Source organism: Bufo gargarizans, chromosome 1 (genome assembly GCF_014858855.1).
Source record: "Bufo gargarizans isolate SCDJY-AF-19 chromosome 1, ASM1485885v1, whole genome shotgun sequence".
NCBI classification, from domain to species: Eukaryota; Metazoa; Chordata; class Amphibia; order Anura; family Bufonidae; genus Bufo; species Bufo gargarizans.
Window position 1 is genome coordinate 657,268,648 of NC_058080.1, and position 15,122 is coordinate 657,283,769.

The following is a 15,122-nucleotide window of genomic DNA, read 5'->3' on the forward strand; positions in this document are numbered from 1 at the left end:
AAGGTAGGGGGTATGTCCATGTGCTAAAATGTTTCAATTGGCTGTCCTGTACCACCTGATAGATGTGTCAAAGTTCTTCACAATGTAAAAGAATATGGCGGGCGCGAATTTCTCCATATGTTCGGCGAATCGGGAACACGCTAATTTTTCCGCGAAACGACCGCCGGGCAAACCGCAAGGCCATCTCTAGTCACCAACAGCTTGTTTGGGGTCTGCACAAAAGAGGACTAGATACTGATCAGCTGTTATAAACCTTAAGAATGCAAGCCATGGCCTACAGGCTATCAACACCAGTGTTTCTGGAAACATGGGCCTGCATCAACTAGTGGGATGAAGAGTTGATAGGGAATTGAATCTAGGGAATATTTAATACACTTCCCTCCACAGGAACTCCTAACCGTGGTCATGTGACCACAGTTCCTTCAGTAACTTGTACTTACTTCTGTAGGTTACTACTTACCTCTCCAGCTATTTAGTTGCCATCCCGGGTAGATGTCACATAGTTCTCTAATCTAGAGGGCAACCAGATAAAATTAGGTAAGTGATGAGTGCTATACTGGAGAACAAACGTCTTTCTCAGGCTTTTTGTTTTCCTCTTTTCCGAGTGGCACATGGGACTCTTCTCTCCAGTGGGCCTGGTCCTGGCAGTGTAGTCCCTGGTGATGTAGAGTTCTCAATAAGTGTAGCAAAGTCAGATTCATACTCTCCCAAGCAGCAGCTCCCTGTGGCTGGAAGGGTGTAGAGCATTTCTTCCTTACATGTACAGCCAGCACAGCTCATTAATCACTTGGTTTTCAAAACAGGCTCCTTGGTCTGTAACTGAGTGCGAAATCCATAAGGCAATATTACATTTTTCCATAGGGCTGATGCCACTATAACGAAACAGCTGGCTCCCAATAGAACAGTACTATCCTTGTCTGTAATACGGACAATAATAGGAGATGTATTTTTGGGGGGAACGGAAATGGAATGCACATGGAGTAACTTCCGTTTTTTTTTGCTGGCCCATTTAAATTAATGGTCTGCAAAAAAAAAATGGAACGGACACGGAAAGAAAATATGTTCATGTGCATGAGCCCTTAGTCAGCCAGATAGGGCAAGTTCCCAATTCCATTCACTCCACCCTTGTTCTGGAGAGAAGCTGTTTCTAACAAAAGTGAATGTGGATCCGCTTTACCAGTGAACGGATTTGACTTGGGTCTACTCCGAAGGGAATTATCTAAGTAGTCGCCGCCCAGGTCTTCACCCTTAAACCCCTATATAAGTATCTGGACTCTGCTGCGGGGGAATTACCAGACTGCTACCTCTTGGAGTAGTCCTAGTTCAGTGGCTGCTGACCCATGGGGGAGTTGGGGGAAATCAAGGAACAGGTACAAATGTAGTCAGAAGACAGGCAGGGAGAGTATGTTCAAGCCAGTAATCAGGCAAAAGGTTGGGATAGGCAGCAATGGGTCAATGCAAGAGTCAGGTAGAGATTAGACAGGGTAGATCAGAACATTATGAGGCACACTTTTACAGGGAACAAGCATGCTGTAGACAGTATTACTCACCTCCCACAAAGGAAGGTGCCTTAAATGGGGAGCTCAGCCATAGGCTAGGCCAAATTTGGGTATGCAAACACTGGCCCAATAAGAGCCAGAGAGAGAGAGAGCATGTGCCCACAGGCAGCCAGCATAGAATGGACAAGCAGCGCTACTTCAGTAGCAGTGTCCCTGCCCAACATAATGCTGTCAGTACAATTCATTACAGTTGAGGTCAGTTAGGAACACACTGCATTATAAATCAATATAATGCCACAAAGTCCTGTTACAACAGCAGAGTTCAGGGTGGAAAATAATGCTCCCACACGGAGTGTGTTTCTCGAAGTGAACTTGCTCATCTGAACCTGGCCTAATCGTTATTTTGGGAGAAACACCTTCTTATGGGTTATAAAGCCTTTCCTTACCAGGCTTGGTTTACTGCCAGGATGCAGCTAAGCATCCAGCGTCTATCCATTAATTTGACTTAATGGTACATTTTGTCAATAGAGGTTGTGAGGTCTTGAACCTCTCCCTCCAGAGATCATTTGTGATGGTCTGTAAGGTTCCTGTTATAGATCGGTTGGTGATTCTTTTATTCCATAGTGTAAACATTGTAAGGTATAAAAAAATAAATAGCTGAATCGCAGTTTTTTGGTCAGTTCACTTCCTCAAAATATGGAGTAAAAAGTGATCAGTAAAATATTCCCAAAAATGATCTCAAACAGATCACCCCGCAAAGAAAAAGCCCTCAAATCGCTCCATACATGGAAAGATAAAAAGTTACTGTATATGTGTTAGAATATGGCAATGCTAAAGCATTAAAAACAAATAATATAAATCTTGTATCGCTGTAATCATACTGAATATAATACTGATATACCCTCATAGCTACAGACGTGGACAAAATTGTTGGTACCCTTTGGTCAATGAAAGAAAAAGTCACAATGGTCACAGAAATAACTTTAATCTGACAAAAGTAATAATAAATTAAAATTCTATAAATGTTAACCAATGAAAGTCAGACATTGTTTTTCAACCATGCTTCAACAGAATTATGTAAAAAAATAAACTCATGAAACAGGCATGGACAAAAATGATGGTACCCCTAGAAAACACAGAACATAATGTGACCAAAGGGACATGTTAATTCAAGGTGTGTCCACTAATTAGCATCACAGGTGTCTACAACCTTGTAATCAGCCATTGGGCCTATATATATGGCTCCAGGTAATCACTGTGTTGTTTGGTGATATGGTGTGTACCACACTCGACATGGACCAGAGGAAGCAAAGGAAAGCGCTGTCTCAAGAGATCAGAAAGAAAATTATAGACAAGCATGTTAAAGGTAAAGGCTATAAGACCATCTCCAAGCAACTAGATGTTCCTGTGAGTACAGTTGCACATATTATTCATAAGTTTAAGATCCATGGGACTGTAGCCAACCTCCCTGGACGTGGCCGCAGGAGGAAAATTGATGACAAATCTAAGAGACGGATAATCCGAATGGTAACAAAAGAGCCTAGAAAGACTTCTAAAGAGATTCAAGGTGAACTTCATGCTCAAGGAACATCAGTGTCAGATCGCACCATCCGTCGTTGTTTGAGCCAAAGTGGACTACATGGGAGACGACCAAGGAGGACACCATTGTTGAAAACGAATCATAAAAAAGCAAGACTGGAATATGCCAAACTACATGTTGACAAGCCACAAAGCTTCTGGGAGAATGTCCTGTGGACAGATGAGACAAAAATCGAAGTTTTTGCCAAGGCACATCAGCTGTATGTTCACAGACGAAAAAATGAAGCATATCAAGAAAAGAACACTGTCCCTACTGTGAAACATGGAGGAGGCTCTGTTATGTTCTGGGGCTGCTTTGCTGCGTCTGGCACAGGGTGTCTTGAATCTGTGCAGGGTACAATGAAATCTCAAGACTATCAAGGAATTCTAGAGAGAAATGTACTAGCCAGTGTCAGAAAGCTTGGTCTCAGTCGCAGGTCATGGGTCTTGCAACAGGACAATGACCCAAAACACACCGCTAAAAACACCCAAGAATGGCTAAGAGGAAAAAATTGGACTATTCTAAAGTGGCCTTCTATGAGCCCTGACCTCAATCCTATTGAGCATCTTTGGAAGGAGCTGAAACATGCAGTCTGGAAAAGGCACCCTTCAAACCGGACACAACTGGAGCAGTTTGCTCATGAGGAGTGGGCCAAAATACCTGCTGAGAGGTGCAGATGTCTCATTGACAGTTACAGGAAGCGTTTGATTGCAGTGATTGCCTCAAAAGGTTGCGCAACAAAATATTAAGTTAGGGGTACCATCATTTTTGTCCATGCCTGTTTCATGAGTTTATTTTTTTACATAATTCTGTTGAAGCATGGTTGAAAAACAATGTCTGACTTTCATTGGTTAACATTTATAGAATTTTAATTTATTATTACTTTTGTCAGATTAAAGTTATTTCTGTGACCATTGTGACTTTTTCTTTCATTGACCAAAGGGTACCAACAATTTTGTCCACGTCTGTATGTGAACAGAAAAGTAAAACAAGTTATGGCGCTTGGAAAGCAGAGTGGAAACAATGAAAATTGAAAAAATGAAAATAGGCTGCGTCCTTATCTTCACAGGTACATAAATGTGGTGTGCGTAAGGACGGTACATGAATCCAAGTCAGTTTCAGGGCGGCAGCTACTAATTTCCCCCCTTGGTAGCTGCTGCTAATTTCTAAAATTTCCTCTCCATTCAAGGACCTCTCTTGGTGGGATGCTAAGGTACCGCTACATATCTACAAAAAGGAAGTGGTATGGAGGAGGAAGAAGAGCAGGTCAGGACACAGGCGGTAGGAATGACACATATCCCAAAAAGTATTGCGCTAAATAAGGCTACACAAACGTTGTTTGTTTCAGTGTCCGTTCTGTTTTGTTTTTTTATTGCGGATAGGATGTGGACTCATTCATTTCAACGATTCCGCAAAAAATGCAGAGAGCACACTGTGTGCTGTTCGCATCAGTATGTCCGTTCCATAGCCCCGCAAAAAAAATAGAACATGTCCTATTCTTGGCCGTTTTAGGCATCGTTACAATGGATCCGAAAAAAAACGGATGGCATCCATTTTTTTGGGGTGGATCTGCAATTTGCGGACCGCAAAACACATACGGTCGTGTGCATGTAGCCTAAATTGTATGTTTTTTTTTTAACCTACTCAACTTGTGCATTGAAATCCACTATGGATTATGTACACATGCTCTCTTACCTGTGCATGGGATGGCTTATCTGCCATGTACAACTACATACTCCACTAACCAATTTACTGGCTGTCCAGCAGAAAGGTCTCTTTGTGAGGTCATCGTCCTAAGGGTCCCTTTACACGTCTGCAAAATGGGTCCGCATCAACCATTGCTGCAGCCCCTTCCTTCCCAGGACTGGTGGGGGGGTCCAAGAGGCTGGACCTCCACATTCATAAAGTGATGGCATATCCTAGCAATATATCCAAATCTTTTAAAAGATAAGAATGTCCCTTCAAAATGTTCCACCATTGTAAGCACTTAGCAATGCGAATAAAAAGATAGGCTACAGATACTTATAAAAATCATATTTAATAAATACAGCGATTCTTGTAAAATGGGATAAACGGAAGGTTTGTTAAAGTAAAAAACCATAATGGTAAAAGGTGAGCACCATCATTAAAGTGTAACTGCCATTTCAATACCAAAAATGGAATTCCCAACATATGCGATTCTGAAGGGAAGATATTCATGACGCTTTATTTTTCAGTTAATTTTACCTTTTTGGTGTTTGTATTCAGCCCTTAACAACCCTAGTTCTCTTTGCCTCTATTTCTGCTGCACTTCCTGTGGTGATCTTTGCCCTGTTCTTGAGGCCATCCTGTATTTCCCTCACTTCCCATAACCCCTTGCTCTCCTCACATGAACTAGTAGGACCAATCAGAATGCAGATAATCTCTCCCACTACCCCAGAGCAGCGAGTATCCTCTAACATACAGCTAACCAGAGACAAGCCCTGCAATTACATGAAATCACTAAGCATTTGTTTTAGCCTCTTAATAGTCACTGTAAAGAATAAATCAAGGCAACTGGACTTACTGTAGATTTCTTGAAAACGTTTCACTCGTTCTTCCAACGAGCTTTCTCAATTATGAGTGACTGTACAAGAATTCTCTGGGAATAAATATGTAACTGAATCAACATCTGGTAATTATACCCAACATGGGGTCAAAGGTGTTGATTCCATTATCCTAATTGGAGTCAGTAGGTGATAATGACCTCCCAGAAAAAGGTGTCAAGACAGCATTGTATGTGGCAGACAATAGATGTCTAACACCCCCCCCCCCCCCCCATTCAAGCTTGGCTTCTCCATTTTTACATAGATGGCCTCCTTCACACCTTGTTTGTACCAATCGGTCTCCTTATCCAAAACACGTACTTGAATGTGTGACCTGTTTCTTTTAGATGCAAGTACACGGCAGAATCTTGACCATAGGTTTTGGCTCTTCTATACGCTGATGTAGTTGTTGTTTTGTTTCGCCGATATACAGTTCTGAGCATTCCTCATTGCACTGGACTGTGTACACAATGTTGTCCATCTTGTGTTTAGGCGTTGAGTCTTACGGGTGAACCAGTTGTTGCCTCAGTGAGTTGCTGGGTTTAAAGCAGACAGGATAATGGAATCAACACCTCTGACCCCATGCTGGGTATAATTACCAGATGTTGATTCAGTTACATATTTATTCCCAGAGAATTCTTGTACAGTCACTCAGAATTGAGAAAGCTTGCTGGAAGAACAAGTGAAACGTTTTCAAGAAATCTACAGTACGTCCAGTTGCCTTGATTTATTCTTTACAGATATACCATGACCTGGATAAATGAGAACCTTCACAGACATCTTAATAGTCACATTAAAAGTTGTTTTTAGGAACCATTTTGGGGTATATATACTGTATTAAATAACTTATTTTATTTTTTGTGGGAAAGATTTAGAAAAAAACTGCAATTTTTACATTAATTTTCTGGAATGTTTTTACAGCGTTCACTGTGTGGTAAAAATAACAATTTTATTATGTGGGTCACTACACTACATTCTGGTCTTGTATGAAAGCCTGGAATGTCAGATTTCAAACAAGACCAGTTGCATGTTTCTAGCTGCTACCATTCAGGAGATAGCATCTAAAGCCGCCGTCCCCCCTCCACTTTCTGCCAGAGCCCAGGCACTCAGGGTTGTGCTCCTCCTCCCAGTGCTCTCCCGTGTCTTTATGCGTTTATATCATAGAGGAAACGGCCGGCACATGACAACGCTGTGAAAAGATGCTGCTCAATGTGAGGTGACACGCATTTCTGGGTGTTAGGGCTCATGCACACGGCCGTTGCCCCGCCATCACTTGAATGGGTCCGCAAATCCGGAGATGCGGTGAGGAAGCACGGATCGGAACCCCACAGAAGTGCTTCCGTGGTGTTTCTGGCTGTGCCTCCACACCGGAAAAAAGTAGTGCTTGCACTACTTTTTTGCGGTGCAGACCGTCGGATGTGGATCAAGTGAATGGGTCCGCGATTCACATGTGGCTGCCACACGGTTGGTGGCCGTGCATTTCGGACCCCAAGCACGGGCCCGGCCAGCACATGGTCGTGTGCATGAGCCCTTATTATGAGATGAAACTGAAAAAGATTAAAGCACAAAAGCATTTATACAGCAGGATGTACTATACCATTAGGGCATAATACAATGAAACAACAGTTACACTTTAAGGACATATAAAGTCCATCAAGCAACTCAACATTTTAACAATAAAATGATCCATTCACAATATTAACAACCATCATTTATAGACTGAGGATGTGTGGAAACTTCAGAAATGGTCTCCTGGTTTATGGCGGTCTCTTCATTGAAGTTTTGTTGAGGGCAAACATCTTTTAGCAGCAGAGAAAATGAGGTTTCCAGACTCCCGACTGTACTCTGTTCTTCGCTACCTCTCCCTCGTGGTGCATTGTCTGTCAGGCAGTGGCATGGATCCACTATTACTCCTACACCATGGCAGTCGTGCTCATCGCCAGGCACAGCAAGTTCTTTCTTAGAGTGACCATGGGTTATTGCTGCATCTACTTTGCCTTCTATAGATCGTGCGAGCATGTAGCTTACTTTTCTCTGATGGGCTAAAGCCTCCTCTTTATCATTAAGCTGCAAGTCCAAGCAACACAAATATTAGGATTCACAACATGCACAGTATACTGCATTCATTGTGTACACCATATCCCAACGCATGCTGTATACAAAACAAGTTTCGAGATATCAGGTTTAAGGCTCATGCACACGAACGTGTATTTTCTTTCCGTGTCCGTACCATTTTTTTTTTTTTTTGCGTAGCGTATGTGGAACTATTCAATTCAATTCAACCGCGTGTCCGTTTTTCATGCCCATATTTTTTCACTGTCGTGTGACTGTAGACTGACTACATGCACACAACAGTGAAAAAAAACGACACCTAAAAAAACATATACACTGTCATATGTCCGTTTTTAACGGCAGTTTTAAATCCGTTTTTCATGGCAGTTAAAAATTGAGGAATTTCATTGGCTTCCTTTAATAAAATAGTGATGTCATCAATCTGAGTGCATGTCCTTCAGATTCAAGAAATTAAGAGAGGAATGACTGCCCCTGCAAGTTTACGTGAATAAGGCGAGTGTTTTTAATTAACACCTAAAAAGCCATATTGCACTAGTGTATCCATTTCGAATGACCCTTAGACGGGTGCCCTTCTGTCTAAGTGACTGTTAAAGACGGTCCCTATTGATCTCCATGGGGTCTATCTGGCCGTGAAAACAGCCAAGAATACGAAATGTCTTATTTTTTCACAGTCGCTATTCACTGGCCGCTAAAAAATGGCCATGAGAATAGCCTCATACACTTGGTGCTTTCATGTTTTTTTATTTATACCTTTACTTGCGGGGTACCCCCCCGCTGATGCTGCCACCCTTCCTATTTATTTAAATATCGCTAATACGCCCCGCTGTCCCCCTTCTGTAGTTTTCCCGCTTAGTAAACATGGGTTGGCTAGGTTAAAGATAATACAAACGGATCCGTTCTGAACGGATGCAGATGGTTGTATTATCTGAACGGATCCGTCTGTGCAGATCCATGACGGATCCCCAGAAAACACGTGTGAAAGTAGCCCAACCTTTAAAATTCTGTAGCCTGGATTAAAGGGGTTCTGCACTTTCATTTAACTGATGATCTATCCTCTGGATAGACAATCAGCTTCTGATCGGCAGGGGTCCGACACCCGGGACCCCTGCGATCAGCTGTTTGAGAAGGCAGCGGCGCTCCAGCAGCGGCGCGGCCTTCTCACTGTTTACCGCTGGCCCACTGACATCACGACTAGTATCAACTAGCGTGGACGGGGCTAAGCTCTATTCAAGTGAACAGAACTTAGCCCTGCCCACGCTAGTTGATACTAGTCCTGACATCAGTGGGCCCGCGGTAAACAGTGAGAAGGCCGCGGCCCTGCTGGAGCGCCGCTGCCTTCTCAAACAGATGATCGTGGGGGTCTCGGGTGTCGGACCCCCGCCGATCAGAAGCTGATGATCTATCCAGAGGATAGATCATCAGTTAAATGAAAGTGCAGAACCCCTTTAATGCATTTTAATAAAAAAATATATATATGTTGTAAATGTTATGTTGGTACTCACCAGGTCAATTAATAGCCTGAGAATTTCTTGTGGGTCATCCACACTGTCCAGATTCATACCGTCAGCTGCTGATCCCAACATGCCCTTTAACTTCTGACCTAAACTTCTGCCTTTATCCCTTGAAATTGAGTTTTCTTTAAAAAAAAAATACACACATATATAATATACATACTGTACATAAGAGCACATTATTACACTGCAAGTCTATGTGGAATACATATTTAGTATACATTTACTAAAATCTTATGTAATGTTGGTGACTTTAGTATTACAGGGCACAAATAAGGCACATGAAAAAGGGGTGTCCTGATGGAGCAAAAAAATGTAATACAGACATATATACACACACACACACAGTAATAATTAGTAATTGCAGACTCTCCACACAAGAAGGATTACCATCCACTTTAAGACGCCTCCAGCTGTTTAGTCTTTTGCTCCCTTTCTTGCAGAGTCGCTCAATTTCGCTCAGAGGCAGAGTCGCATCATTCCTGCGCTTTAGTTGCTGCTCAAAGGCAATGCGAAAGGCATCAGCCATTATATAGGCTTCTTCCTTATCCTTCTTCTCCACCTCAAACTGCACACAAAATGAATAGTGTCAGTGATGATTCCTGTACATGTGTGCACAGATATGTATGTGTCTTGTCTACGAGGGCCTTTAAAAGGTGCCTTCTGGCCATTCACACCTCAACAGGGCCGTCATCATAAAAAGAAGGTCATGAATACAATCAGCTATACTCGGATCCTCTGCAGTGACATCAGAGGTTGGGGGATGGATATAGGAAAGTCAAAAAGGGATGTAAAACCAGGGCTGGGGTCATTTCTTGGGGGCTCACTAGAAGTGAAGACTTGTCTGGGTCTCTGCTTGTCCCTAGTGCCAGATCCCATGCTCAGCTACGTGAGTGTTAGGGCATGTTCACACAGCTAAAATCTGCCACGGATTAAGCAGCAGAAAACAGTCGGTTTTGACTGCTAAATCCACATTCAAAACTCACCAACAGTCTTCCCTTTAACTTTAAAGGGGTTGTCCGGTTCAGAGCTGACCCCGGACATATCCCCTTCATCTCCCCTGACATGAGCATCGGAGCATGCTCCGATGCTCTTCCTTGCCCTGAGCTGTCTTGCACAAGGGAAAGGGCTTTTTTGTTTAAATTTTTAACCCTTTCATGACCGGACCTAAAAAAGGCCTGAAAGTCCAGACAATTTTTTGTCATTTTGTACACGTTGTGGTTTAGTGACCCTAAATTTATTTGTTTGACTACCAAAATAATTTTTGCGACACTTAGGACTTTTTTTTATTAGAATTTTTGTTATTTTTTATTCCCCCCCTTTTATTAGGTTTAATTTAGGCGAAAACCACTAATTAATTCTCATCGTTTTGATATATAACCCGTATTGGTTTGAGTAAACAGGGCAACTATTTTTTAAAACATTTTTATTTGTATTTTTTAAACTAATATTTTAATAAATTTTTGGCACATAATATGGCCCCTAGGAGGTCATTAAAAGACCTCTGGAGGACACTGACTCCCCCCGCCCCCACCTCACTGTTTCCACTGTAACTGGGCATCCACAGGAGCCCCATAGGGGAAAACAGCCCGCTGTGGGGGCATTACACACAGGCAGAGCTGATCAGGGTCTCCTTAGACCCTACAGCTCTGCTCCTGCCCCAGACACCCGGTGGTCACGTGACCAACAGGCCCGGTAGAGGAATCGGCTCGGACACTTACTGATATTACCCCCTGCGCTAGTTTATCGCTCTGCTCCCGGCACCAGAGAAGGCAAGAGTGGTAATGAACAGCTTCTGTGTTCTCCTCAGGGTCCTCACCGTGTCTCACAGCCAGCCAGGACGCGATCTGCTCCTGCTAGATTGCAGGAGATTTAATCCCAGCGCTGTACTGCACTGGGATTAAAGCGCCATCTGCACGGGGTATGTGCAAATATAGCCAGTGGGCAGAGGGGAAGGGGTAAAACTGCTAGGCGGAGGATCCCGCCAGCAGCGTTCCCGTGACATCACCGGCACTAATGGGTGGGCTTTAGCGTAGCCCTAGCAGTTTTACAGGCTAGGGCAGCGCTAAAGCTCAACCATTAGTGTTGTGATGTCACCAGGGTCAATGCTAGGCGGAAGCCTTTACCTAGCTTACCCGTGGAGAGCCCGTTACGTCAATGGATGCAGCACAGGGCAAAGGAGAGCATCGGAGCATTTCTCATGTCAGAGGGGATGAGTGGGGGAAGAACCGGATATGTCCGGGTTCAGCTCTGAACCCAGACAACCCCTTTAATGTTAAAAACTTGTGCACACAGTGTAAAATGGTAGAGGTTTTTCTGTAGCAGATTTGAAAAACATATGAGAAGTGACATGTTACTTCTTGGAAGCAGATTTGATTGTGGATTTCGTAGTCAATGAGGAAGCAGAGAACCCTCAACCAAATAGTCCTCTAATACTCTTGTAAAAACACCTCTAAAACCTCTGCCACCAAAAATGACCTGCTTTCAGCTGCTGATTTTGCAGTGTGAACTTAGCCTTAAGTTCCTAATTTATTTCATTTTAAGAAACTTGTACCTTTTGTTACATGTGTATAACTTATTTTTCACTTTATAAGACGCACCCCATGTTTTAGAGGAGGAAAATAAGAAAAAATATTTTTCATCAGACCTTATATCAGGACATTGGCTCAGCCCCCCCATATCAGGACATTGGCTCAGCCCCCCCATATCAGGACATCGGATCAGCCCTCAATGTCAGACCCCCCATCAGACCTCAGATCAGCCCTTTATTTCAGACATCCATCAGCCCTCATTGTCGGACCCCCCAGAGTTCCTTGCCAGAACCATCAGAGCTCAGATCAGAATAAAATAAAATAAAACTCCTCTTACCTCTCCTGCAGCGCTCCCATGTCTTCCCCGGCCCGCGCTGCACTGTCACCTGTGTGCAGCGTCAGGTCACAGTGCACACACTACATCCTGACGCTGTATGGGGTCAGGACAGTGCAGCGCTGGCCCCAGGAAGGAAGACCAGGGAGAGTGAGTACTGGAAGCGCTCGCCGCACTTCACTCCCTGCTACCGGCTCCTAATGCATACTAGTGAGCGATTCCATGGAAGCACTCACTAGTATTCGCTTTATAAGACGCATGCATTATCCCCCCACTTTTAGGGGGGAGGAGGGAGTGAGTCATATATATATATATATATATATATATATATATATATATATATATATACATACATACACACATACACCCCGTATGTTTTGCTTTATATCTATCTACACACATTGTAACTCTTTTGGTCATATTCAGCTCCCTTTGATAAGTTCTGTCTTGTGTTTCTGAATGAATCCAGGTGCTAAGCTTGAAGCACATCAGGCTACCTGTATAGAGAATAGTTTAGAGGAAATTGTAACAAATTGGTGGATTATGGGCGGATTGTTAGGAACAAGCGTTCGCAGGAACGTTCATTCCTGATTATCTGCCCGACTATCGGGCCGTGCAAATCCACCATAACTGAAGGCTTCCTGTAAGAGTGTGAGCTCTTGAAACAAGCCTTAGTGGTGTCAGTCTTGGGGTATTACTGTGCAATATTAATAATTTAGATAGATCTGTTTTTTTTTTTTTATTGGTTGCCCAGCCACATCCACAGGTGAACTCCAGCGACGGTGATCATGACAAAAAGTGTACCACAACATTTCATTATTTATTTCAACACTTCCAGAAGTGTCATATAGAAAGGTGCTCAACAGTAGATGAAAAATGTCACATGCTGAACTGTTTAATTCTCCACAGGCTGATGACCCTTGTGCAGTCTTTTTTCCCCGTGTTCTGGAGGTCTATTCCACACTTGGGAGTTTGTTTGGATATCCCAAGGCATAAACTACCTGCACCTGCTGCCTGCCTTGAAAGCAAAATGTAATACACAAAAATTGGTGTGACTGATCAAAACATGCTAAACATATTAGCCAGCAGATGCCTTTTCTTTATGTAGCTTCAGCACCCTACGTAGAGCTCATTATTTCTAGTAGTGCAAGAGTAAAGTACAGGAAGTATTTGAAGGGTTAAACAGAATTAGCTGTGTGATCTGTATGAAGGACAAGAGGTTGGGTGACATCATATTGAAGGGTGACTATGTATACAATTACCTTCTGTCTTTATAAGGAGAAGTTTCTCGTCAGCATTTATTATAATGAGAGATGCCTTTCTTTCTCTATAAGGAACTGCTATTATTGTAATAAGAGCTCAGCTATTCTTGTATGTATGTTTGAAAGTATATAAGGCCCTGTACGACAACAATAAATAGAACTGTTTCTGACATAATTCTGCATCTGTCATTGACACGTTCTCCAGACGTCTGTCTTCGGGGACACAGAAAGAAATCATGGTGCATAGAGAGAAGGATAATATTCTTTCAGTTGGGAGCTCGTCCGTGGAATAGAAATACAGGAATTCGGTAAGTAACGGAACATTCCTGTCTAAAGACTGGGGACATTCCGATGCTTTCCGTAAAATTTTCTGTTACTTCTATTTTGAATCCGCTTTAGACACTCTGAAAGGTAGAATATTGTCAGCTACCTTTAGGGAAGGTAGAATCTACTTTGGGGAAGGTAGAATATTGCAAGCTGCCTTTAGGGAAGGTAGAATGATTGGAATCTGTCTTTAGGCAAGATAGAATGAAAAGAAATGGTGTCCGTCTTTGGGGAAGATAGACTGTAAATAGACTCCTGGCCAGGTCACACAGATACTTTAGGGAAGTATTTTATAGTTATATCTTTTAGGGAAGGATATACCAGAAGTAGTCTTTTGGGAAGACTTCATATAGTGTCTGCACCTTGATTTCTTTTGTCACCCCCTGTCTGTTGCTTCTTTTGTGTCGCTTTCTTATGCTTTCTGTTATGTTCTGATGTTATAAAGCATTAAGTCATTTTTTATGCTGAAGGTAAGCAGCAATTGATACTGTGACAAATGTACTAACTTTGTGTGTGTCCTGGATGACCTTCTAACCCAGCAACTGGTGAAAGTAAGTAACTATTTTAAGGGATTATACTACCTGACAATTGTGAAGGACGTTGTGCATAGATTCTGTACGGACAGTCCCGGGGTCAATTTTGTTCTTCCTCCTTCTCAATTAAGTTATATGACATGGGTGCACAGCAAGGAAAGGTCTCTCCACCCCCTCCGAATGTAGGTGAAAAGTGTAAGGATTATATAGCCCGGGTCTGTGGGACTGATTATTGTTTAGTTACTCCCTGGGTTGATAATCTGGCAGTATGGACAGAGTGAATGAGGAGTATGAATTTGTTTCCTCAGGAAGAGGCTAATGACGTCTTCCATATGGATATGGTGATAAGGATTATGTTTGGATGACACTGAAGCTGACCCATATTATGGTCCAGACCTCCAGTGGGACATGCAGTGTATGCAGTCAAGTAGGGAAAATTGCCTTACTTAAGCACCATAATGGTATGATGGACCAAATAAAGGTTCACAAGCAGTAGGCAGGGAACCTGGAGGGATATATATAAAAGAAACATGAGTTAGATAAAGAATTGACAAGGAGTTCACTCCAAAAAACCTTCCTCCCTATTTAGGAAATATCCCACAGATATATATCCGTCCCTTCTAAAAGATGACTTAGATTTAAAAGTACTTTGAGGCCCAGGCATTATTAAATTGGCTCAAAAGGGAATAAGATAGGAGGAGAAGAGCTGACACTCGAGTCCTTTTACAGTACACACTTCTTCTTCACAGCATCTGTTGGGAGATAGTTCAGACGCTGTCCGCAGCTCCCTGCCCCCCTTCTCCTCATGTCCATTACATACACAAGGCTTCGGGTGACAGCAGTAAAGGGAGGGGGGGAGGGCTCCGGAGCTAAAAATGCAGTTTGACAGTTTGGGATAGACCAGTTGTTGTC

At 42.8% G+C, this 15,122-nt stretch overlaps 1 protein-coding gene across 1 annotated transcript in view; it reads right to left on the reverse strand.

Annotated features, from left to right (window-relative positions):
- Positions 1-6,655: 6,655 nt before the first annotated feature.
- The window catches only part of CCDC125 (coiled-coil domain containing 125), a 37,884-nt gene continuing 29,417 nt past the window's right edge, over positions 6,656-15,122 (reverse strand). The window contains exons 10-12 of the mRNA XM_044276035.1: positions 9,617-9,794; positions 9,218-9,351; positions 6,656-7,709 (exon numbers count right to left, since the gene is read on the reverse strand). Of these exons, the coding sequence (XP_044131970.1) occupies positions 7,341-7,709; positions 9,218-9,351; positions 9,617-9,794 (681 nt within the window). The 3' untranslated portion in view covers positions 6,656-7,340. The remainder of the gene's footprint in view (positions 7,710-9,217; positions 9,352-9,616; positions 9,795-15,122) is intronic.